General features: G+C 38.4%; 1 protein-coding gene and 1 long non-coding RNA gene across 2 annotated transcripts in view; one reads left to right on the forward strand and one right to left on the reverse strand.

Annotated features, from left to right (window-relative positions):
- LOC134800821 (focal adhesion kinase 1) overlaps positions 1-27,945 on the reverse strand; it is a 95,721-nt gene that overhangs the window by 60,418 nt on the left and 7,358 nt on the right. The window contains exon 2 of the mRNA XM_063773378.1: positions 14,581-15,007. Coding sequence (XP_063629448.1) covers positions 14,581-14,957 — 377 coding nt within the window. The 5' untranslated portion in view covers positions 14,958-15,007. The remainder of the gene's footprint in view (positions 1-14,580; positions 15,008-27,945) is intronic.
- LOC134800867 (uncharacterized) overlaps positions 1-27,945 on the forward strand; it is a 367,053-nt gene that overhangs the window by 27,099 nt on the left and 312,009 nt on the right. The gene's annotated exons all lie outside the window — the stretch shown is intronic.

Genomic DNA, 27,945 nt, shown 5'->3' on the forward strand with positions numbered 1-27,945 from the left:
TAAGTTACATAGTTGACTACAAATAATAATACCTTATATATCTGAGATTAAAAAAATATTGCGACTTGTTCTGTAATGCAAATAGAAACTTTTGATATCGACTGATTTATGTGTATACTAACCAATCTCTTGAAAATAAAGTTTTATTTCATTTTTACGATTGATTGCAATGAGCTCGCAAGATTTAAATTTTATCTATTAGAAAACGACACTGACAGACAGTTTAAGCAAAAAACAATACCGATTTAGAGGTGAAAATGTATTTTCTGACTTTTTCATATAAAATCACAAAATTGAATATTTTTACTTTTAATGTGACACACAATCAATTTTTCTGAGCACATATGAAAGAAATTCTGTCATTCAAATGAAATAAATCCTAAAACCCCAACTAAATACTATATTTAACCCCTTATGCCACTTTAAACTTACATAACAATAACAGTATTTGCTCCATACATTTACGAAAAGGTACCTTATGGAAATAAATCTAATAATACATCACTACAAAATATCAATCATATTACAGATTATCTTGTATGAATAGAAAATATTAATTTACATTAAACTGCCCCAAATTTAATTAGTTCTTCGTCATAATAATCTTAAAAAAGACCAATAATTTGTATGTAATGAAAAGGTACCTTGTGGTCAAGTTACATGATGAGGCATGATGATGATGGAACAGTTAGGATAAACTAATAATATTTTGGGGTTAAGATGGTATAAATCGTCTATTTCTTATCAATAATATATTTCGGTTGCTATTGAAGATAAGCGGCATTGAGGTTCAATGACCTCAGATATTCCATAAGGTAATGCGTCGGGTATTGGCATTTTTCAGCAAACCAATGGCTGATTTACTGCATGCGACCAAACCAAATGAAGATTATTCTAGTTAAGAAAGACTTGACGAGAGTAACTTTGGTATAATAGCAGTCTACTTGGATTTGTGATGTCGGTCTATGTACGGTTATAATATTTGCGAGGCGCCCCAACCAGAACTGAAATTATCAAATTAGTTTTGCAGAATGCTAATACAGTTCTCTACCAAACTTCTTTTCCCGTATTGACTAGTTTTTTTGGGAATTTTCAATCTTTTTTCCATAAGGTACCTTTTCTACTAAACTCTGAGACGACATTACTAGGCTTATAACTAACTTATAACAAAAATAAAAACAGGTAAACAAACGTTACGCATTAACGTTTCAGATCACACAATAAAAAAAAATTGAGCATTTTTTCACCTCTTTACAAAACATTTCATATCTCCAAAACTAGAAACCCTCATAAGGTACCTTTTCTCGTGGAACGTCACAATTATACTAGGTCAAGCAGATCTTGTCAGTAGAAAAAGGCGGCAGATTTGAAAAATGTAGGCGCGAAGGGATATCGTCCCATAGAAAATTTGAATTTCGCGCCTTTTTTTACCGACATGATTTGCTTGACCAGCTATACTAGGAAAATTTGGTTGTAATATTTTCAGCCTTTGGCACTGCAGGCTTTGGTGACTTTTCCTTTCGTCTATGACATCTATTTCAGTTTATAGCAACTTTTTTGTCTAAAATAAAGTTTCTATAAATATTGAATTATATGTTTAGGTAGTAAGTGCTCAATTCAGAATGCCGTGTTTAGTAATTACACGTACTCGGTACAACGGCTTACCAAATGTCCGGCCTGCGGGGTACGCATCGATTGCCCGCATATATGTATGCACTTGTATGTACCATACCAGTGTACCTACGAGTAGGGTTGTCACAAGCATTCACTGCAGGTTTGTTACTTTTTAGGGTTCCGTACCTCAAATCAAAAGGGAAAAACGGAACCCCACGAAATGGATCACTCGTGCGTCTATCTGTCTGTCCGACCATTTCCCCGTTCCCCCTTTATCTCCGAAACTACTGGATCAAACATTTTGAAAAAAATACACAAAATAGTTCTTTACCTATAGATGACAGGAAAACCTATTAAAATGTGCAGTCGAGCGTGAGTCGGACTTTAATACTTAGTTTTTGATCCGACCCCTACGGGTTTTTTAAAGACATTTCATTCTCGTTCTCATATATTTTGTTCCTCAAAAATACTTTGTTAAGAATTGAGTACCGGAACTCGCACTTGACCGGTTTTTGAACAATGGTCCTTAACTTTCCGGTGATATGCTGATAACTATTGAGAGTGCGGACTTCTGGCCGAAGGGTGTGGCATTTCGGCGGTTCTGTGGGAATCTGCCGTATTTGACACCAGAACAGATGACGCAGCAAAAAACTGTTGTCGCAAAATTATAGTTAGTTTTTAAGATTATAATTATTGTATGTATGTTAGTCTGTCAGGCATGGGCCTCTGTTGCCTGACAATAAAACTTTTTTTAATAAGAAACGTCTGTACCTAAATCACAAACGAGTAATATTACAAAAATAATCCATATATTTTTTTTTAAATAATCTTCTTTTTATTCGCTTTTAGGGCCCAGTAACAGTGACAGTGCTATCTCATTAAGGGTGGTATTCCATCTGTCCAATATCTTGGTCCAATGTGCATTTCATCTCACTCTCTCATTACACAAAATGTGAGATGCAAATACCACCCTTACTCGGAGACAAATAGACAGTGTGCGTTGACGCGCCGTGCTTTCGGTATTGTCAGCCTATTAACGCATAAATATTAGCATAACTTGAATGAAACATATGAAGGATGGAAATGGAGGATCAGGGTTGTCTTTAAATTGATAATGTAATGTGTATTGTCTATGTATTAGTAAACCATTTAAATGTTTATCCAAGTTTCCCGTTTGCCAACCCTATCGTCGGACTCCATTGTATTTATTTGGCACGCGGCATGTGCGTAGGACAGCGCCCTCTCGTGTGCAGTTTGTGCAATACGCAATCTAGAGTGCAGCCATGCAATATGTACTATCGTTGGACACAGTGGGCAGCTTCTTGATACCTTGTGGCCAAAGTGATTTATTCCATCTATACAAGTAGAAGCTGGCACTTGAATTGTATCAACATTTAAATATTTTATTTAAATAGTTAGTATAGTATAGTTTTAGTTCTATTATTGTAGTTTGAATTTTTAATGACATTAACAGATATGTACTTACATAAAGTCTATAATTGAAGGCAGAATAGAAAAACAGAGAAGCAGAGGAAGACCGAGACGTGCGTATTTGGACCAGGCCAAAGAGAAAATCAACGTAGTGACGTATCAGGAGCTCAAAACAGTGGCAGAGAGAACGGAATGGCGATTACTCCACCGACAAGAGCCAGGCTCTTAAGAATGATGTTGATGATGACATTAACAGAAAAAGGGCAAATCGCCTAGCGTGGTACGGGCATGTGATGCGGAGGGATGCAAGTCATATGACGAGAAAGGTAATATTACGAATGAATGTGGAGGGAAGTAACGGGAGAGGAAAACCGAGGAAAAGGTGGATGGACTATGTTAGAGATGATATGAAACGAACGCGAGTGAATGATGAGATGACGGGCGACAGAGAGGTATGGAAGGAAAGACATGCTGCGCCGATCCCAAGTGAATGGGACAAGGCCAAGCGAATGATGATTACACAAACGTGTAGGTACCTAAGAAAAATATTGTTAAATCTATTTAGTCAACATAATTTTGGCCCAGTCTTTATGTAGAGTGACCATAAAGAAGACAGTAGGTATGACGTCATTTTTGAAAGCCTACAAATTTGGATCACACTTGTGGGTGTGCATAGGCGGCATCAACGTGTCAGGACTAGTCTCATATGAATCACAGATTACACAAGGTTGCAACTTACAACAAAGATATTGCACTTGATGAAATAATAGATAAAAAGTCGTTGGACTGTTAGGAAACTGAAGGCAATGGACTGGGCTTGTTAGATTGCGCAGTGAAATGAAAAATGATGGGTGCATTCAACCCTCTTAGAAATACAATGAGCGCACTGCAATTGTTTAAAACGAAGTGAAGTGATATTGATTACGATTAAACATTAGATTGAAAAAAAAAACATTTCACCACACCAACCCGAAGCAAATATTAAATGTACAATCAAACAAAATCAAATCCAAATGAATGTTATTAAATATTTATCATCCAAAATCATCATTTAAAAGTCAATTCTACCAGCAAACATAAGTAAACATCTCAAAATTTACTTTGCCTCACATGTGAATAAAATGCAACTTTGCTATCAGTTTTTGAAGTGCAAAGTAAGCCTTTCCGAGCTGGTGTGGTGAAAAATACATTCTTACGCTAAATTGAGAATGCGATGAGCAGTGATATTATGCATTAATATATATATAGCATTTATGAATTGTTATGGATTTACTCGCGACAACAAATGTGCCCTAAGGGTGGTATTCCATCTGTCCAATGTCTGTGCGTCTCACTCTCTCATTAAGCAAAATGTGAGATGCAAGACACATTGGACAGGTGAAATACCACCCTTAGTGCATTTGCGAATTCAGAATATTGATTGACTTGAATAATCCTGAGGAAAGAGCATCAAACAATAGATTAGATTATGCGACATTGCTATCAAATAGTCTCTACTGGGAATACCGAGGTGCATATAACATGGTCGTTGGTTTATTGACCGACCCACAGCGAAGGTCTCAGTCTCAGCTTGCACTGCGTCGATTATATTTTCATTACGATCAAATATGTATTTAAATTCACTACGTACATTCTTTCATGTACAGTTAAGTGTCAAAATACGAACTTACTCAAAAATATGTCCCACAGTTCTTAATTCGCTGATATAAGAGCTATGGGACAAATTTTTGAGATGATTTGTGCACCCATTTTTTTACACTTGACTGAACCTAGTCTGGTGCGAAAAAGTTCACATAAAAACAAACGTTTGCTATACCTATGGTTTCCACGTGAACAGCTCCTAACAACTTACCCATTTTCCATTCGACTGAGTACCTATCCCAAACCCAAAACTGTAAAAGGGCGTATTATTCACTTCAAATCACGTCGGTTAAGTCCGTCTAGAAGTATAATATGATCTTGTTCGAAGGGTGTAGGGTTAAAGCAGAGTATATTAATATGAAGTAGTCCAACTTCAGCCCTACAATCCCTACAGAGCTGAGTGTTAAATCTCTTAAAGATTTTAACACCCTTGGAATATCCAACTTCAGGGCGTGAAGGGGCTCAGCGGCGGTAGCACGGTCGCATTTTTATCGCTTGTCGCCATTCCTGTCACGTTCTAACAAGTATGTAAGTGCGAAAGTGACGGGCATAGTGACAGGCGATAACAATGGAACCATGCAGCGCCCGCAGGTTAGGGAATTCTCTATTGTCGAAGGTGAAGATCATCATCTTCTTGTATTTATTCTTATGCAAAATTTTTCAAAAAAGGACTTCAAAGAGGCGATAAGGCTTGAATCCAGTTTGGTTTTAGGGTTACTAGGGACAAGCAGTTTCTGCGCCTCAAGTTTGGTGACAAATAGCTTACTGCCTTTATCTATACTGTGTTCAAAACCTCGTAAAATGGGTTTAATACCCTTTATTTTTACGTTGCCTGCGATAAAGTTTATGGGACATCTGTTGTACTGCGTGAAACTAAAAGAGCTTTTGTTATTAATTACATCGATGTTTATATAATGTTTTAGAGAAGATAATGTAAGCTTCATCTATGTTTAAATTAACGTTACTTGCGGGGGCAGGGATGATCATAATATGTGAGATAGAGGTAGACCAAAGTGTTATTTATACGTCATAATTTCATAGAAATTTGACGTTTAAAATAACATTTGCACTGCGTGGGCTATCAAAATCACTGCAGACTTTTCTTGGTCTAACTGTAATCAGATACATTCGATCCCATGATTGGAATTACCTGCCTGTACTGGATACAGTTATTTTAAATCACGGTCCAAAACGGACCTTAATTAAAAATTTGTAACAATTTTTGCACAAAAACTAAAAATATGAAGATTTTCTAAAAATGAGAAATTTTATTTTTGATCGAACTCATCAGTTACTTTTTTAGGGTTCCGTACCCAAAGGGTAACAACGGGACCCTATTACTAAGACTCCACTGTCCGTCTGTCTGCCTGTCACCAGGCTGTAATCTCATGAACCGTGATAGCTAGATAGTTGAAATACATCATCTCTGAAAACTGTACTGTAGGTATAGCCTGTACGGAACCCTCGGTGGGCGAGTCCGACTCGCACTTGTCCGGTTTTTTATTGTTAATTAAAACTTATTTGAATTGTTAAACTTACAAGAATTAAAATTCAAAAACATGATATCCACGATCCCGGGCACGCACAGACGTCTCGCTCACGCTTAATACTCAGTGAGAGTGCCAAAAGAACCTGAATCCACGGGGCCTTAATCGCAAACAGATCCCATCGATTCGTGGGTTGAATATTCATCCGAGCGCTATAATATAATATGCATTGAGGGGACCGCACCGTCCGTTTTCATTACCGATGTCTGCCTTGTTATATGACCGTTCGATATTGATCCAGATTCTGGTACTCTGGGTACCGGTCAACAGGGGTTACATTGAATCGCGGGGAAATATTGACTATCGATTATTAGCGTATATGATGCTAGGATGATGATGATGATTGTTACTATCTAAAGGCACAGCTAGAAAAATCGATACAATTGTTTTTATTGGTAGTCTTTCTCGTACTCAACTTAATAAATCACAAAATACATCAAACAACATGTCACCTGCCGGTAACCGTCATTTGACTACAGTGGGAAAAGTAGGCCGCGTTGAGATAAATACTAAGTACACAGTGTTGCCTAGGAGTCTAGTATCTGACGTAATCTAGTCGTAACAGTTATTTGCCGAGCTGACTCGACTGCAAATGCTGCCTAGCCTTGCTCTTTCAAACGCTTCGAACGGCATTCAGCAAATACCAAATCTATGATTTGTTTATGTGGTTTGAGATGCCACATCCGTTATAGGTGTGTTTACTGTATCTACTCATAGTCTAAGATAGTCAGCGATAATGGGACTCTCAAAATCACAATTATAAACAAATCCTGTGAAATAAGTATTTCTAAGACCCCACTTGTACCATCCCATTAAGCCGGGCTTAAGCGGTAAAACCGTTAACCAAGTGTTAAATTGTAATGGTAATCATGGTAACTCCAGGTTTAACCGGTTTACCCTAGGTTAGTGAATGGTGCCAGTGGCGCTAAGTGTCAAAAGTCGTCGAGATCCCAAAAGAAAATCAATGAAAATTCTTAAGAGATCTGCTAACATAGGCGAGTAGGTACATATTTGATCGTGTTAATTGATTATGTACCAAATACTGCTTAGCTCAGTCTTGGTTTGTTAACCGCTTGGAACGGCATTTAGCAAATACCAAGCAATACGCAAGGAAAGCTTGCTTGAAAGTTCAAGGATAAAAATCGGAGTAAATGTCGCGTGGTTTTGGGGGAGATGTTTACTTGAAGAATATATAAAAGTGACGATGTGTCTTGCATATGGAGTTAGTACAGTCACCTGCAATAATATGTTACTCTTCGAAGGCCGCAAAAATATGTGACACGCTCTTATGGCTCTACACATAAGATCGTGAGAGATATTTTTGCGGTAATGTGAAACATGCGAAAGCTTTTGTGACGTACTTAGTCACGTAAAACGGATCATCGGATTTAGACGAAAATGTTTTTAACCTGGGTCCAATTTCACCACGGTGACAGGTGCGACAATTGTAAAATCACTGTTGCTGATGTCACAGGCATCCATGGGCTACAGTTACCACTTACCACCGGGCGGGCCGTATTCCTGTTTGCCACCATCATTGCATTATTTAAAAAAACTTTAGTATATCGGAAAAAAACAGATATTTCTTTTGCGAAGTTTCTGACAATTGTCAAGATTTAGAAGAATTGTAGGTAATTCTTGACAGGTAATGAGTTATACGTCGGAATTTCGTGACAATTGTAGTGTTTCTTGTGACAATTGTTATAAACTTAGCAAGAGAAATATCTGTTTAATTCCGATATAATAAAGTTTTTTTAATAAAACAATGATGGTGGCAAACAGGAATACTGCCCGCCCGATGGTAAGCGGTAACCGTAGCCCATGGATGCCTGTGACGTCAGCAACAGTGATGTTTTACAATTGTCGCACCTGTCACCGTGGTGAAATTGGAGCCAGGATGGTGGTGGTAGTGGTGATAGATAAAGGGGGTGAAACGTGTGGTAAAAGTTAGTACAGGGGGAAGTTTAACATTCTTAATTGTTAGTGTCCGACCGAAGGTTCGGTTTCGGTTTCGGTTTCGGCCAGTTTCGGCCAAAAAATCATGTTTCGGCTGTAGTTTCGGTTTCGGCCAAAAAACGGCCGAACCTTTCGGCCGGGCCGAAACTTACGAAATGGCGCTTCGGACAAAGACCAAAAGTTGGGGAATAAGTAGGACAACAATAGTAATAACCTACATTTAGTGATTCATGTATAGGTATATTATAAAACACAATTCCACCAATGAGGGCGCCACTGGACGGTCGACGCAGTCTTATGAGGCTGTCAATACCTATAACGCGCACACTGTCTATCGCACACATTGTATCGGAGTGAATGAGATAGCACTATCGCACGTAGCCGTTGGCCTAGTATCAGCTCGGCCCGCGTCGAACGATGTCTTTTTCGCTCTTATTTAGTCACTTTCCTATCTACCTCTAATGGCAAATTTTAAGCGAGGCTAAAGGCTACGCTTAAGTAGTACTGCAAAGTTGAGTTTCTGACTATTGATTAAAACGAAGATAAAACCCTTAAAAGTGTCCCCAGTGCAGTTTTTCATACGAATGCTCGACCTTAGCCTCACTTTTTACCTCAATTTACCATTTGGTTTGTGTTCCACATGTCCTCTACTTCAACTTAGCCGTTCGCCTCGCTGCGCCATGCTCGGCCTGCGCGTCTCGCTTTTTAATACAATGGACATTGGTTGGAGTTTGTGCTCAACTACTTATCCTGAAGCCTGAAGCACGGCTTTTACTTCGCATGAAAGTTCGCCTCACTGGGGCACTTCGGACTTTTAGGCCCAGGTGAAGATCGGTACCCGGCCTTACGATTATCATCATTCACTTGCCCTTATCCCATTCATTTGGGGTCGGCGCAGCATGTCTTTTTCTTCCATACCTCTCTCTCGCCCGTCATCTCATCATTCACTTGCGTTCGTTTCATATCATCTCTCACACAGTCCATCCACCTTTTTCTCGGTTTTCCACTCCCGTTACTTCCCTTGCGATATTGTTAACAAAAAATTTCGCGCTCGCTGCGCTCGCGTTTTCGGTTGACCCTGTATCTGATCTACATGTTAGCTTGACTGGTGAATGAATAGAGTTAGACCAAGAAAATTCTGCAATGATTTTGATAGCATACGCAGTGCTACTAGTGCAAATGTTATTTATACGTCATAATTTCATAGAAATTTTGACGTTTAAATAACACTCGCACTGCGTGTGTTATCAAAATCGTTGCAGAATTATCTTGGTCTAACTCTAGTAATTTTCTTAAAAAACTGCTTAAGTAACATCAATTTCAAGGACATTGGGTGTTGACAGCCCCATAATATTTGTGTAAAAGCGGTTTTATGACATTTTTTCAACGATTTTATCAAGTCTACAAAAGGTTCGGTTTCGGTTTCGGTTTCGGCCGAAACTAGAGCCAAAGCCGAACATTCGGTTTCGGTTTCGGTTTCGGCAAAAAAACATGTTTCGGTCGGACACTATTAATTGTCTGTATATGTCTGTTATTTTCTGTGTCTGTGCCCACGAATAAATATTTTCAATTTCTATGTATTTCTATATGGATCGTGACTGAATTTTTAGTCATCTTTACATTTTTTTGACAGTGAATTCTTCTACTCTATACAGCACAACCTTAGTCTGTCTCCACGATTTTTGACTACCAGTACCACCACACATATGAAGGGTTAATTACATTTATGCGATAACAGTCGCGTGCAGAGGCTATACCAATAACACAGTACTATCAGAAAAAATCATTCATGTTATTAAGAGTTATTAAGAGTTACTAGGAGTCACTCTAAAAAACGTTTTGGTGAATTTTGGAAGCGAACAAAAAGCCTAAATCCTAAGTCGAGCCTTCCTGCGAGCGTTTCTGGTCTGCATGATCCTGCGGATATAGCTAATGCTTTTAAAGAAAGTTTTAGGGTGCATACGCCGCTCTCTGAGCGGTCGGCGGTGGGTGATTCTGAGGCCGCCGACACCACGAATCTCGCTGTAAAATTTTCAACAAAGGAAGTTGCCACGGTGATAAATAATATGGTTAGAGGAAAATCTCCGGGGTTCGACGGCCTCAGCGTCGAACATCTAAAGTATGCAGGTCCCCACCTACCCAGAGTACTTGCTTTGTTTTTTAATTTGTGCATTGCCCACTCTTACCTTCCCAATGAACTAATGTACACGGTAGTCGTACCAATAGTGAAGAATAGGACTGGAGATGCCTCTGACATGTCCAATTACAGGCCGATTTCGCTAGCTACTATTCTGGCCAAGGTTCTGGACAGTTTGCTTGATAAAAAACTCGCTAAGCACCTAAACTTGCACGACTCACAATTTGGTTTTAGGCCGGGGTTGTCCACGGAGAGTGCAATATTGTGTCTCAAGCAAACTGTTCAGTACTACACTGATAAAAATACACCTGTTTTTGCCTGTTTTTTGGACTTGTCAAAGGCATTTGATCTAGTAGACTATAATGCGCTGTGGAACAAGTTGCAGCATGAAACCACACTACCGCCAGAGGTCGTCTTGATGCTTCGCTACTGGTACGGCAATCAAAAGAACAGAGTAAGATGGGGTGGGTCATATTCAGATGAATATGGGTTGGAGTGCGGGGTGAGGCAGGGGGGGCTAAGCTCGCCCCGGCTCTTCAATCTTTATATGAACCGGCTAATCGTTGAGCTCAGCAGCACTAATATCGGATGTCACGTTGGCGATATCTGTGTGAATAACATTAGTTACGCAGACGATATGGTGCTGCTGAGTCCATCGATTGGCGCGTTACGAAAACTGGTCGCAATGTGTGAGTCGTACGCTGTGACCCATGGACTCAAATATAATGCCAAAAAGAGCGAGACGATTATTTTTAAGGCAGGTTCAAAGACCTATACGGACGCTCCTGGTATCTCGCTCAGTGGCACACCTCTCAACAGGGTGCAAAAGGTGAAGTATTTGGGTCACTGGGTCACGGAGGAATTAAAAGATAATTGTGACGTGGAGAGGGAGCGCAGGTCGCTGTCTGTCCGTTGTAATATGTTGGCTCGCAGGTTCGCAAGATGCTCACAGCCTGTGAAAATTACATTGTTCAAGGCATATTGCCAATCTTTTTATACATGCGGTCTGTGGGTCAACTTTACGCAGCGGGCATATAGCGACTTGCGAGTCCAATATAACAACGCGTTTAGGGTTCTGTTGGGGTTGCCGCGGCACTGTAGTGCGTCGGGCATGTTTGCGGAGGCGCGGACCGACGATTTTGCTGCCATAATGCGCAAGCGGTGCGCCTCCCTGCTAGCCCGAGTTCGCTGCAGCACCAACGGGCTCCTGAGCGCGTTCGCGGACCGCTGGGATTCCGCGCTGATGCGGAGATGGACACAGCTCCATGTATCGCGCTCCACGTAGGTAGGTTATAAGTTTTATTTGTTAAATTTTATTTATGTTGTTTTGCACTAACACTAAATTTAAGTAGTATAGACTTGTTACTAACATAATATGGGACTAGTCCTGAAATAAATATTATTCATTCATTCATTCATTAACAACTTGAATTAATTATTCTGATAATCTCAAGTCATTAACCAAGATTATCACGCCCATTGCACTCTACGTGTTAATATTATAATTATGATTGAACCGTTTCACAACTATAATACCTAATTAACTAATTATACCAATCACCAATAACACAAAGCCTTTATTAAAAGGGGTTACGGCTTACTCAAATCTCTTTTGAATTTCAACCTTAAAACTAATTATAAAAGGTCGGTTTTCAAGGGCCATTTAAGTAAGTAAAAGCTGTTTGGTGATATTTTTGTTGTCAACCTTATCAATGGGCTTTCCATCTCCGCCCACGGTATTTTGCACAATTTTTATTTAATTCAATGAGGTGGCACAATTTGATTTGATTGGCTAATGTTTGTTTATGTTTATGTGAGATTGTTATGAAATTATTTATTTTCTACACCGCGGCATACATATTTGCCTAAAACAGAGATTCTGCATACTAAGTACTTATTACATACAAAAATTACTACTAACTCTGGCTTGGGGCAGATTATCCAATCTTTTTCGACTTTAATCTATATATCAAATTGGAACATTTTGTATACTAAAGCTCTTCTTATCTATTGAATTGAAATATTGACAAGTGTAACATTGAGCTACTTACATAGGTCTCTATATAGTCTCTATATTAGTCCTTGTCGAAAGTTATTCGTAATATGACGTACCTACGTACGTTCATTAGTTAAGTTGTTTACATATTCCGAAATGTTTGTTCGAAATTATTTAAAGGATCTTAGTAAAAAAGTGAACGTTTAATAACCGTATTTCTGATTACAACTTTCATAACAAATTAAATGTCGATTTTACTCCCAATTTACCTAACTGCGTTAAAAATATCAATTTATAGCCAACTTTACGTAAACCAACCTTTTAATTTCGCCACACCATATATATTCTCTTTAATCGAGAGCGAATTCATCGTTGACTTTCGAAATCGATTATAAGCTCATTGCGATTATTCGATTCCATTCGATTAATCGATATAGCTTTTGGTATTTATGGGAGTTGGTAATATTGCATTTATCAAATTATATTGTAAGTATATGGATTTAATGAAAGCTGGACATAATCGATTTTAAATTCAGATTCAGATTCAGATTTTTTATTTATAAACACAAAGTAAAGTTTACACGTCAATATCTTAAAACTAGAAAATTATATTATATAATTTATGACTATTTACGTTATAGAGTAGGTTTACAATAGGCATATTATATGTAATTTATAAGTGAGTGCAACGATCCCTTTGAAGAAACTCGTTTATACTATAGTATGCTAATTCAATGAGCATGTTTTTAAGTTTTTTGGTGAATATGGCATCGCTAGGCGAATTTTGAATGTCCACAGGGACACGGTTATACAGGTTAGGTCCGACAACCTCGAGCATCGCGCGGGCCTTCGCTAGTCGTCGACGGGGTGCTACTAGAAGGTGTTGTCTGCGTGACAGCCTTTTATTCCTGTCACCGTAAGTTTTATAATTTTGTAGGTTGGACCGAACATATTTACAGGCAGTTAGGACAAAGACGCATGGCAAAGTCAGGATTCTATGTTTCCTAAACAGGTCCTGAGCCGGGTGATCAGTAGGCTTTCGGTCAATGATGCGCAACGCTAAATAACGAATAACGATCGGTTAAGCTTAGTCGATCTATCCGCTCGGTCTTAGGTTCAAATCCCGGCATCGCGGCATTGTGTGTGATCACAATGATCAATATCAATCAATATCAATTTATATTTAGTCTAAATACAAACAAACCAGTCTTCTTTGAGCTTGAATTGTAGGACTTCCTCGATCTGCGTAGAGACATCCCATCTTACAGTAAGTATTTACTTATTATTAAATCACTATATAGTATGACAATTTGATAGTTATTTAGGTCCTGCTCTGCTGGGATCAATTATTCCTGTTTTTTTAACATTACTTATTTCTTTGTCCAATAAAGTACCCACTTAAGAGGGATATACACGCTCGAAAAACACCAGAACCATGTCAAGGGCCATACATGCTCATTAGCCATGGTGATACGGAGCTGTCAACCGTCATGTGACACCCACGCGCTGCCCACACGCGTTACACAACGTGAAAGCATCGGCTAATAAGAATGATATCGAGAATATAAATATAAGATGTACTTTATATTGCTGTCTTATGGACAAGGTTAAAATCAGTGAAGATAACTTTGGGTAAAGGAAGCGGGTCAAACTGGACGAAAATCGTAACATAGTGGATCCGAAAGGATAACAAAAGGAAAGTTGGCAATAATAAAATCAGGAAGAGGTGGCATCAGGAAAATTTGAGGAGCAAATGGTCCAAAAAGGCTATCAACAGGAAAGGGAAGCTGCTAAAATAGCATAATATGTCACAGGACACGCTGACCAAGTGACCAATAAACCGGAAATTCCAATATTTGATAGTGATAGTTATTAGTTAGCTATCCATAATAGCTTGTTATATGTTATGTATCTGCAATAAAGGCCATAAAAGCGGTGATTTTCATTTTGTTGATGATTTTTCGTTAGATTTGAGTGGAAAAAAATCGAAATCCCAATTTGGGTAAAAAAAAAATTACCCAATATTCCGTTGAGTTACGAAAATACCGTACGTTTTCGTGACTCAGTGGCAGTTTTTTTAGGACATACGGTGAAATTGCGCTTATTATGCACTGAATAGGGAACTATATCTATCCACCAAATTTTATCGAAATCGCACAAAAAATCGACAACAAAATAAAAATCGGCCTAAAAGTTAATTCGTTTTGATATTACTTTGGAGTTTCCATATTAATGTTATTCGATTAGACTAAACATACCTCCTCGACCTGACCCTGGTGTACCTCCAAGTGTTGCTGCTATAATGCCCCGAGCTGGACGGACACAGCAGCAGCTGCAGACTATTCGGACGCGGCTGCCTCTGCCTTTTGACCCTCATCTTTACTTCCTCCTTCTTCTCTTTCAACGGAGGCTTCGAGACACTCCATCTCTTTTCCTCATCAACATGTTCTTCCAAATTCAAATGCCCCAATCTCTCTTTAATATTCTTCGAACGCAGCAAATCGGGAGTCAGATCTATTCGTTTGTCCACGGGTGGTCTTCTAGGCTCGAAGACGACTTTGCACTCCGTACTTCGCCTCCAGAGACGTGGAGAGAGAGGCCAGAAGCGGCCTTGCACCGGGGATTCCATGACCATTTTCGTTAAGCACTGATTTCATACACACTTGACTTTATCGATGTTTCAAACTGCTTTAAAGGAAGGATTTATAGTTGTTTTATGCATTCTGCCTATCTTCGGACACTAAAAGACATATCACTAAAATGATTTAACAAATTGTAACGTTTCATAAAAGTACGCCGCCCACTACATCTAACACGTTCACTGATGATTAATAATGCCTTCAAATTAACAAATGACCTTACATACGATGAAATTAAATTAGTTTTAATTTTCCACACCAACGTCCGTAAAGCCCAAAACGCGCGTAATACTAAAAGGACACTAGTATAAGTCCAAACACAATTTACTATATCAAATTGTTTCCAAAGAAGCAAACGATCTCATGTAAGGTCTAATTGTAATCTGTCACGTCAACGTCCATAATGATCTAAAGCGCGCGAAAGACTGAACCGAATGAATTAAAGAGTAAAGACAGTAGTACCGTAGTACATTGCAAAACCCCCCGCCAACACTGGAAACACTCGATACTGCAGTGAGTCAAGTATGCTAATCTCTAAGACACCTGCCAACTTCGGATTAAGTACGTTGTTTATTTATGTGTTGGAAAGCCATTTCTTCTTACTATTTAGTTTTCTGGTGTCTTGGATAAGTAAAGGATACCAGATTCTCTGCGTCACCTTGGTGATGTCATTGGAGATAATTAACATTAAGTATTTAGAATATAGTGTTGCACAAAAGTCTACTTGGTGGTCGAATTGGATAAACTGTACAACTTTAAAAACTGTAGAATTACAACGGGGTAATATGGAAGGCAAATTGGACTCAATCGCAAGTAGGTAACTAAATTGTTTGCTGATTTAAATTGATTGTACTGTTACTAGATTTAAGAATAACAACTACGAATGAAAGATATCAGTACATTGCGCGCATAGCACGCTTCTCCCCAACGATAACAAATGACTGTTGCATTCTGACTCAGCACCATTGTTTTGTTCGTTTTAGGGTTATCATTCCAAACTTTTAATAAGTGATAAAGCAAAATCGTTGGAAAACCAGTATAGATAACTAAGTTCCCCATTACGTAGCACTCAAGTTGGTAGCTTTAAGCTTAACATGTACGTCTCTTCGTCATATTTTTACACTCATTTAAAAATTAAACTATCCCAAGCTGGATCTACATCTGACAGATCTCTTGTACAATTTATTTTACGAATCATACTGCAAGCTTTTTTTTAAGAACAGTCTAACTTTATGTATATAAGCTTATACAGATTCATTAGTTCTCTAAAGCTATGTATCTGCTCATACAGTTCGCTTGAGCATCCGGCTCACCTGCAGACCGACACTATATAATTACACCTAACATAACGACAGATCATAAATACGCATAGCAGCATTAGCAGCAGACGGGTCAGCGTATCGGAAGCCACCAAATACCGTGGCATACTAAGTGAAAGGAAGCGGAACCCATCGCTTATCGCCTCATATAAACCAATATTAGCAGACCCCGAACGCTTACTCAATTGTTGGGATAGTGAATTTGCTTATACTGGTTAATAAAGGAATTATATGACAGATGACAGACAATGCTTGCTTGAAGAGGGATTTTAGTCATAGCTTTTCTATAGTAAGTTATATCGTTTTATCGTCCTTTTAGGGCAGGATGTATCGTACGTGATGTTATTGTCTATTGATGTAGTATAGATAACTCTCAGTAGGTAATCGACATTCATTTTTGACCTTTATTGAATGTTATAGCGACCACATAAGGTCTATGTGTCAGGATGTTAATACTGATCAGGATTCATATTCCATTTTATGAGCGATCGATGATATCCGTCTGCTTTAGATGGCTTCGTTTTGCAATTTTAATATGGTTTTAACATATTCTCCTTAACCAGTAGCTTCATTTCTACGCTGCAGAATTTTGATTGACACATTTACATATTCAACTTTGGGAACAAATATTTTTTAATAGTGAAGTAATATTTTGGTTTTAACTAAAAATTTTTTTTATTCAATATTTTGGTTTGTGAACCGGCGACCTCCGGTTTTTTCCCGGTTTTTCTTTGTTGGTTTGTGACGGATTAGCCTGGAGATCCAGGGCGTTGGGCGCGTACGCTGAAGAAGTCGGTTCGAATCCGGCCTCCGCCACTTTTTCTTTAGTACCTACACCTACATAACATCTACATGTATATCAATTTATATTTTATGTATATTGTTTTCTCCGTATGCAAAAAATATTGCTCGAATTATTACTGTAATAAAAACTTAATTCTAAATGACATAAAATTAACGCAAATTATTAATCAACTAATTGGCTTAATCATGAAGGCTAACAACAAGTTAATTAGGTAATTAGGGTTGGGGTCTTCCTTTGAACGTTTAAAGCATCTATCGGCGCATGTATCTCTTACGCTACTGCGTAACTGTTTCTCGATGCCGCGCATAACTTATTCTCTGCGGACGGCGCCCACCTGGATGTTTAAGCAAGACACAGAGGACTACGACACCGTGCTCAAACAGGGTCTGGAAGGTCTATTAAACATCCAATTGGTCGATGAACAATGGCGCCAGGCAACACTCCCCATTCGGTATGGGGGTTTAGGTATCCGTCGTATGCATGACATTGGAGTTGTCTCGTTCCTTGCTTCCTCTCATGCTTCGGCGGGCCTTGTGGCGAAGATTCTCTCCATGAACACTGGCAACATGCCACTGCCTTCCTTTCCTGCAGGAGGCCCTTGACGAGTGGTCGACTCGGTCGTCTGGAGGGACGCAGCCGGACAACCCTGCTTCACAGAGACTCTGGGACGACATCTTGTGCGAGCAAACATATTCGCAATTGCTGGCTCAAGCGGGCAGGATTGAAGATGTGGCTCGACTTAAAGCGGTGGGGCAACCTGAATCAGGGGCCTGGTTGCAGGCACTGCCTTCGCCACATTTGGGGACCCTACTCGACAACGACACCCTGAGAGTAGGAGTCGCCTTACAGCTGGGTTCCAAGGTGTGCGAGCCCCATCGCTGTATATGTGGAATGGCGGTGGAAGCGAATGGGCACCACGGCTTGAGCTGCTCCCGGGCTGCAGGGCGGTTCCCGAGACACCATGCGATCAATGAATTGATACGTCGCACCATGGTCTCGGCGAACGTGCCTTGCATTCTGGAGCCTCAAGGCTTAAGCCGTACAGACGGGAAGCGCCCGGACGGCTTAACGCTGGTTCCGTGGGCCGAAGGCCGCTGCTTGCTCTGGGATGCAACCTGCGTGAGTACTTTTGCGCCTACTCATGTTGCTCCCGGTAGTCGGCTGGCAGGCGCAGCCGCGGCAAATGCCGCGAGGCTCAAACGCTTAAAATACGCCAACCTGGAACCAGCGTACGATTTTGTTCCGGTCGCGGTGGAAACTGCGGGGCCGTGGTGTTCGGAGGCCAAGAGGTTGATTAGAGACTTGGGGCGGCGTCTACGTGACAGAGGAGGCGATCCCCGTTCAGGCTCCTATCTAGTCCAACAGATATCGCTTGCCACCCAGCGCGGTAATGCCGCTAGCATCTTTGGCACTTTTGGGCTGGGTGGGGGTCGGAATGGGGCTGATAGTGTACTCGTAAGTAATATGCTTAGATTTTAAGTTAGGACATTGTATGTAAATTATTTAAGTAGATTTTAAGATTGACTTTGATCTGTATTATGGTGCTGTACTTAAAATTGGGATATATTCAGGTCCATTAATTAATTAAAGACAAATCATTGACTAGTGTATACCTATTACCTAGTTAACTACACATTAGGTAATTCATTTTAATTAATGGTCGGATGTATTATTTGTTCTATTAAACAAAAGCAAGACTGTGTGGGAAAAAAGGACAATGAAATTAATAAGGGATAATTTTATTATACTCGTAAAAGTCACCAATAGAATATAAAACTACTAATTCCATCGAAAAGTCATCATCCTGGGCAATTCTAGAATTTGAACATTGGCAATTCCACCTTGCTTAAATCAGTATGGAGTAAAAACAAAACACAAACAAAAACAACGATTACCTAATTTCCGTAAAACAAAAAACCACACCTACTCAGAATGCAATTGAAATAACCTCAGGTTATGAGAACCGTTTTAAATTCTAGATTCACTGACTCATTGACACGATTCTCGATAAAATAACACGTTTTTTTCCGCCGACTGTTGATTTCAATAAAACCCGTAGGTAATCGTATGTGGTGACAGGAAAAATGCTGATACGCGTAAGTGACATACGAGAGGTTCTACGTAATGATTTTAATTGCATAGGAGTTCAAGCCCATGCATGTTAATATGTACCTATGTGTAAATAGGTTAAGGAATTAAATATTCCGTTATGGGAAAATCTAGGTGACGCAGTTTATAGATAAGATGAAGGTGATTAGAACAATAATTTGCATATTGTACATATATTTTGTGATGTATTGTGTGATAAACAGAGATCGTAAATTTAATTGCATTTTAGGCGCAGTGGAGTGGTGTTAACGGAATTGGTATAGATAATTCCAACTGAAATAGCACATTAAGGTTAATATTAACGTAATTAACGCTAATTAATCATTAGGTTTGAAATTTTTTATACCAATCCGACCCCAAGGCAGACCAAAAAAGCGATGGCATGATGTCGTGAAAGCAGATATGAGCGTGAACGGGCTCACACGAGACGACGCCCAGGATCGCGCAAAGTGGAGGAAAGCAAGTAGGAAAGCGGACCCTGGCAAAAGCCGGGATAACGCTAGGGAGAAGAAGAAGAATTCCGTTAACACCACTCCGCTGTACCGAAAATGCTACAAAATTTACGATGTCTGGTGATAAATAATCTTATCTAATCTTAGACGGACTACTAGTGGGCTAATACTAAGAAAACAACTGAAATCTATTTACAAACTCCCCTTTTATCTGCCATTGTAAACTAAAGGACGAACACATGTCCCACTAAAATACCTACACCAATTTAAAATCAGGGCACTGTCAACGGACACGGATGCCCGGTACCAGGTCATTTAAGACTTCGTTCACGCCTCCGCGCCTTCCGGCCATTGTATGGCACAGAATGTTCTATACGACGTAGACTGCACATAGATAATGAACTTAAATAAGTATAGTATTTCAATAGACGTAAAGAGTAAAGAATGAATAGGCTTATAGCTTGAATTTTCCAATGTACCAACCTTTTTTGAAGAAACCTCTCTTTATACATATATTTAGTCCTAAGTTCTGCGACTCTCTTGTACGCGGCGAGTTAAGGAACCTTTGGCCTAGTCCTAGTGGGTCGAAACTTTTCCTAATCTTATAGTACAGTGCAAGTATGATGGGATAGTTTTATTTAATTTATTGCAAAACAAATGCCAACTACACATACACATAACTACCATGATTGTGTTCATAAATAAATAAAATAAATATAGAGCTAACAATCACGTGTAATCTGTTAGCGTGATCCGAATAGGTATATTTTTCAAACACCATAAAGTTCAATGACCTGCCAGTTTCTATCGAACTACAACAATAAAACCCAAATAGTCTCCCTCGCGTACTCGTAACGTAGAGAACTTCTCAAATACTTCCAATTCGAATGGAATCGAAGGAAATTGTATTTTCCTTTCCTACACAAAGCGTGTAAACGAGATGAAATTTCGATATAGACTCGCAACACGTGCTCATGTAAACAGAAGACGATCGATACAGTTCAAACACCTCTCCTAGGATTACGCACCAACTATATCAAGCTCGTATCTCACACGACTAGAAAATTGGAAAAGTAACCTTAGCGCGTGGAAAATAAGGTAAACATTCAAATACAGCGTAATATACAAATGTGAGGTTGCGTGTTCGACTTAGGTATTGTATTGCAAAACGGAAATTGTGCAAAATGGAACGTACCTAACGTAAGTTTAGGAATATAGGCGATCTGTAGGATTAGCTCGCGAACGTAGTTTTGTGAAAAACGAAACGCTTTGAGAGAGAACACGGAATTTTCGCACAAAGATTTTCTTACACACTTAAAAATTCAATAATACATGTAGGTAACCTAGATATTAATTAACACTCGTGTGATTCTATGTACTAAGTACCTAATACTACTTAACTACAATGAGAATCTTAAATGTATGACATACAAATTGTATGACCAGTTTTGATAATTACAAAAAAAAACACACGACAGCTAATTGTGTCCATTTGAATTTAAAAACAGAATTAAGAGATTTAAGATTAGACACGAAATTTCGCAGTAATATCGTACGCTAGTCTATACTTAAAACTTTCTTCACCAATTATGTCTCCACTAGACCGTGAGGTATCTTAATTGTGATGTTTTACACCAGACTCACTTTATAGCGAAACAATACGATACAGAGGGCATACCGTGAACCACGTTCGACGTGTTGCCTTTCTGTCGCTCGTACGTAAGTGTGACAGGGAGGCAACACGTCGAACGTGTTTCGCGGTAGGCCCTCGGAGCATTGGCATCGGTCACGATCTACTGATCCGTAACATACATAGCATAAAAATAAATTGTTGAACAAAACCTAATTTATTAGATTTTTAATCGTAAATCTTGCTAGTTAAGGTTGAGAATGGAAAGGCGGTTATTTGACCGATTTATCTTTTGTTTTATCTGTGTGATCCAACATCGAGACATAAAAATGGACTCTTACGCATTGTACAGTCAGAATCGAAAGTAGCCACCTAGGAATACTTTTCCAAATAAAAATAAATTTCCTGGTCTCTATCGTATCTTCCTGTTATTGAACAGGTTATCTTCATCATATCTTTTACAGTCTGTCTGTACGGGTATGTGATGCGGAGCAGAGGGATGAAAGTCATGTGACGCGAAAGGTATTAGGAATTAATGAGGAGGGAGGTGAGGAAAGGAAAACCAAGGAAAAGGTGAATGAACTGTGTGAGAGATGATATGAAAAGAACGCAGGTGAATGATGAGATGACGAACGACAGAGAAGTATGGAGGAAAAAGACATGCTGCACCGACCACAAATGATGAGGAAAAGGCAAGCAAATTTTACTGACTTGTTCTACATTTAGAGACATCTCTTTTTGTTAAGCTATTAAAGAATGGTAAGTAAGTATATTTTGACGCGTAGTGTGATCCGCTACTTTTAATGCTGACTGTACCATCAAAACTTTTAAATGATCATTTGCAAACCTTATTCCAAAGACAATAAAGACCAACGATGGTTAGTCAAGTGTTGATGTTAATACATCAAAGGTTTTAGCTAATGTGGCAATAAATGCCAACTCTTTCCGTGCAACAAATAAAGTGGGAAATTGATTAGTTATGCCAAAACATAAGCGGTCTCCCAATATATTAGGCACTGAAGAAGTTTTTCTTACTACAATTGTTTTTGTAGGTTAAAAAAATGCTACATAATGATTTTTAATGAAGTCAATAACCTTAAGGTAAGCTTCAAAATTAATGACTGATGGTTGAATATATAATCATCGATCATTAGATACATTAGGTACAGTATCCCAAAAAAAGTTGATCCCATGTTGAGGGCGTTGAGGCCCCTCTACGAAGAGATTGTAAATGTATTCGACCTTTACAGTACAATCCTCTTCATTAACTTATTTGGGGACGTTGACAGTACTTTTTACACTGATTGGGTGTAAATTGGTTAAGCTACTGTCTTAACACATTTTGTACCCATTGTATGCTTAATATATAATTATAAATGATACAAATTAAATATGTATTGTTAAGAAAGTATTTCGACTCGTTTTGTGTTCATAATTGTTGTTTTTGTAGCAATTACCTAATTTTAATTATTTATAATTAAAATGAAATGCGAATTTAAATTGCTGACGTCTAAATTATCCTTTCCGATGCATGCGACACTAAACTCAAAATACACTAATTATCAAATACTACCAATATTGAAAAAAACTATTCTCATAACGAATGAAACCCAAATGAACTTGTTGCCAAAATGACCCGTCCTCGATTTGCACTTTCCCCAATATGGGCCAATTCCAAATGGACTGAAGCTCATAAAAACCGATACACAGAAGGCTCTTTTCCCAAAATACCCTAAATTTGAAATGCGGGAAATTATCAGAACACCTAATTTCCATAATGATTGATTCACAAAACGGCCTGTTCCCAAAATACACCAAATCCTCGATTGTCATACTGTACACACACACAGTATTACCTGTTGTTTGTATATACACGGTACGTTGCTTTTTAGGATTCCGTACAAAATATGTATCTTATACCTTTAAACGAGCAATTCTTTATCTTATACTTTTAAATTATTTTTATACGAGCAATTCTTGTATATTTATGTATTTATTTTATATATTTCGGGGATCTTGGAAACGGCTCTGACGATTTCGATGAAATTTGCTATATGGGGGTTTTCGGGGGCGAAAAACCGATCTAGCTAGGTCTTAAAACAATACCTGTACCTAAAGGGTTAAAAACAATGCCTGTATAAATGTAGTAAATTTACATATGTAAGTACAATTAACCTAGTTTATAAGTAACAGACTAACAAATGTGGACTGTATTTGTCTGAATAAAGAAATTATTTATTTATTTATCTCTGGGAAAACGCACATTTTCGAGTTTTTATATGTTTCAATAAAAATAATTTATCTGCTAGAACTCCTCTCGGCCATTGCGAATCTCAAGAAACAATAAATGATGACATCGATTCCTTTTACGTCTAATATTGACACTTCATTTTTAAGTGGCCAATGTTAAGACAGCATCTGTAGTGGCAGTTTACACGAGGTTTTATTCTATTAAAACATGACATCAAGAATTTAGGGTATTTTGGGAAAAGAGCCTTTTGTGTATCGGTTTTTATGAGCTTCAGTCCATTTGGAATTGGCCCATATTGGAGAAAGTGCAAATCGAGAACGGTTCATTTTGGCATTAAGTTCATTTGCGTTTCATTCGTTATGGGAATAGTTTTTTTTAATATTGCTAGTATTTGAGAATTGGTGTATTTTGAGTTTAGTGTCGCATGCACCGGAAAGAAATTATCTATCTATAATTTATTTACAAACATACAAAACCTTGTACCTAATTGCATCAAAGATTTTAATTTCGTATCTTGTCACAGTGACAATAAATATGAAAGTAGCTAGGGACCTCATACTATTGTCAATGTGACAAGGTTCGAAATGGTACTGAAATTAAATTCCTTAACCGTACATAATGGCGATAATCTTTCATCTCTATATGAATCAAATGCAGGTGCGGTGGACGTGTAAGATTATGTGTACAATTTTGTACCTTACGCCTTTGCAATAAGGAAAAAAATGGGTCTTCTACCTAATATGTTAAGGTCAATATGTACATTTTGTTAGCATCAATGAAAGATCGCTAATACAGCCCTAGATTGCATTGATCAAATTAACGCTATATTTCGTAACTCTCTATGCAGGAGTTTGTACAATCAGCTGCAGAGAAATAGTACCCATGCATTGAAGTTTGTATGCAAAGGTGCTAAGCGAATAGTATTGCTGATTGTACATGAACAGGTCGATTCGTAAAGGTGGAGACTAACTTGTAACATCTCGGTATAATGAAATGAAATGTTTTAGTTGTTATGTTTTAGTAAGAGCTAAGCTCCTTAGTGAAGTTGAAGAGGAGTCACTCTTGAACATGGTGTTGTAATTGGAGTTCTACCTTAACACTGTTAAATGACGTTGTCTTTCTCAAACCACCGACAGGCAAAGTTTACCTGACACAGATTGTCCTAATAGACATATTAACCTGAAATTTGACCAAACTACCCTTTAGTTTAGCTAACTAGTCACTCCTTTGTAGTCAGCGCTTGGGAACAAGGGGTCTAATGCATTAGACACAAAGGACACTTGATCCCTTTCAAAGTCGCCCCAGAATTGAGCTGTTATTCACAAACGCTTTTGTAAGACAAACAGTACCCATCATTTATTTAATTCGTAATAGTAGCTGCTCAACAATTTTTGAATTTTATAAATTAAGAATTTTCTCAAGAACTTTTTTTCACTAGATCGATTTTCAAAATGCTAGAAAGCGCTTATTGCAAAAACAAAATGCATAAAATACTGATTTCCAATTACTTCAAAACCGAACGATCTATTTAATTATACGATGTAGATTGAATTCACAAAGCTAACAATTAAAAAGTTAAAAGTTTTGAACAAAATCAATCGGACTTAAACCTGTAAACCTATTTGCAAATAAAATTGAAAAGCGAAAAAATAAATTTCCGTTAAAACAAATTCAATATTCCAAATTCGAACTTGGCAACGTTCTGTTACGAAAAATAAAATTAAACTAGGGATTCGTGTTCTTATTATTTATTTATTATTCTGTGGCTGTTTGCCAAAGGATTATGAGTCAAGGGATTCCTGCGACATATTATTCCAAGCGGATTACGAGTCCAACTATCAGACAAACCAACCGGTATAACATACCTGAGGGCCTACCGCGAACCACGTTCAACGTGTTGCCTTTCTGTCGCTCTTGTAAATTAGTACCTAAGTGTGACACTGACAGGGAAGCAACACGTCGAACGTAGTTCGCGGTAAGCCCTCTGGGTAACTCTGTTGGTAGAACGGTAGCCCATCCAGAGCCGCGAGTTCGAACCTGGCCGTGCTGATACATCACAAAATAAAGAAGATCAGCAGCCGCGGTAGCAAGGTCGCATTTTAATCGCTTGTCACCATACCTGTCACGTTCTAACAAGTATGTAAGTGCGAAAGTGACGGGCATACTGACAGGCGATAAAAATGGAACGTATTGTTAGTGATAAATGTGATAATCTTCAATATAATTTCAAACGCCGGTGTTAAGATCTACCTAATCTAAGAAAGTCTAGATATCTACTTTTACACTAGAGGACCCCCTTAACGTGCAATTCAAGCATAATAATAGAAATATTCGCATCAATCCTTTGCTGCTTTGGTAATTTGATAGCTAGTAGAGCGGTTGGCGGGAGTCCTAGAAAATTTCGCCCGAGGCGCTTAATTTTTCCATTTTTCATGAAATAAAACCAGTATTCGACTATTACATTCGACGTACATTTTCCAAATATGCATGAGTTGTTATCATATATGAATAATGCTGAAGTCTCGAGTATTCGACTCGCTCTGTACTGGTTAGTCACAGGAACACGGCCTTGTTTATGTCACTCCGTTATTTTCGGCCTTCCGCCATTACGGGAGTTGCGTGTGGATGTATTTAATTGGTTTCAATTCGATGCCATTGTCCTGTTGCGGTGCTGGCGATAAAGTGTCGTTTATTGGGTTTATAACCCCTGTGTAACATAAGTCAGCAGCTTCTGCAAGCGTTTTATGAATGGATTTATCCGCGTGATAAAATAAATGACACTTTTTGACACCACTCGATTGAAGAGATAAATAATGTCATTATAAAACTGTCGGGTATACAAATATGAATACGACCATACCTATCCGTAATGCAGGCGACTTTTGGTCATCATACCTACATTACGTTGCCTGACCACACCGTTAATATAACTTTAATAAGAGACGAGCGGTATATCATGCCATTTCGTGCGCGAGAAGTTCATATTTGATGTGGATTCATTTGAAATTTCATGTATTGTATTACTTCATCATCGTATACGACGCGATGCTGGGTAAAGGCTTTCTTTTTTAAGAGGGTTTGGGCTGTTTAGAGAGACTTTCACACACTCCATTTTTGCGTGGATGTATCTATGTAATATGTATGTTATTAAATAATTTCTCCGCGTTATTTAGGTGACGAGGAAATGATGCACTATTTTTTTAAACAGGTATTAGAGAACACTAGACCTTGGCGTTAAACTGGTTTACTCGGTAAAATTTTCACTTGCCAAAGAGCAACAAGAACTGGCAACATCAAATAATATTTCATACATAATTTCCAAGAAACTCTACGAAGGCAGCAGGTGACTTCACAGAGGTAATATTTGACAAAATATTTTTATTTCGCAAAATTATGAGACCCGCATAATTAAAGGATCTTAACCATATCTTAACAGACCTTTGCTTGGAATCTTGAGAGATTTTCAAAATGCTGTCCGACCAACGGAGAGGAATGTCCGCGTCTTATAAAACAAACTTAATTATTTGATAAAAAGAATGTCGCTGGACAGAGTAAAAAGAATAAAGTAAGTAATCCTTTGGAAATTCACTCCCATCAAATTTCGAACGGCACAACTACTTGACTCAACTGACTGATGACTGCTAATCCATGTCAATCAGGGCTAGTTGATTTCCTTTAGTTGCATTACATCCTTTTCTGCTATAACTACATTGTGCGGGTCTTTTTTGCATGTTAAAATATCAGTACGGAAGCGAGTGTCGTCAGACTTTCACGACTCTACCTACAAGGAATGTCTTCTAAAGAGCCTCGTCGGTTTTACAGCAGATGCACTGACTCGTTAGTAAGGTTACCTTGAGTCCAAGATGCTATTGGAGCATCTGGTAGTCTATTTCGTCAGTTCTTTGCATGCATCTCCTTTTAAAGATGGTCTACTGTACTCGTATAATATATAGTACTCTGAGCAGAAGCAATGGAGTTAAGAAAGAAGAATTCCAACTCAGTCCTGTCGGGCTGGGCTCTCTTTGTTGAAATTTAATTATGGAATAAGACGAATAAGATTACGGTCATTATTTTAGTTGAATCATGAGTCAGTTTCAAGACAAGGTAATGGAATAAAGGATAGGAAAGTAAACATAGATTTTTGTGGCAGTAAATGCTGTAAATAGTCACCTATAGTTATAGCTATATATATTTGATAGATGTAGGTAGAAAAATAAAAAGCAAGTTTCAGAAAAGGGAAACTTGGACTGTTGCGGGAAAAGTCAATAAAATGTACTAGGGATTTTAATGTTGCCAAAATCTGAGTTGCCGAGTTGCTTTGTAAGCTTTAGTAAAAAAGTTTCATAACTCATGAGATTTATTGAAGAAAGTTGTTTTACGCATCCGGACATTTTCTGGTTACCTGTTAATATGATAAT

Source organism: Cydia splendana, chromosome 20, assembly GCF_910591565.1.
Source record: "Cydia splendana chromosome 20, ilCydSple1.2, whole genome shotgun sequence".
NCBI lineage: Eukaryota > Metazoa > Arthropoda > Insecta > Lepidoptera > Tortricidae > Cydia > Cydia splendana.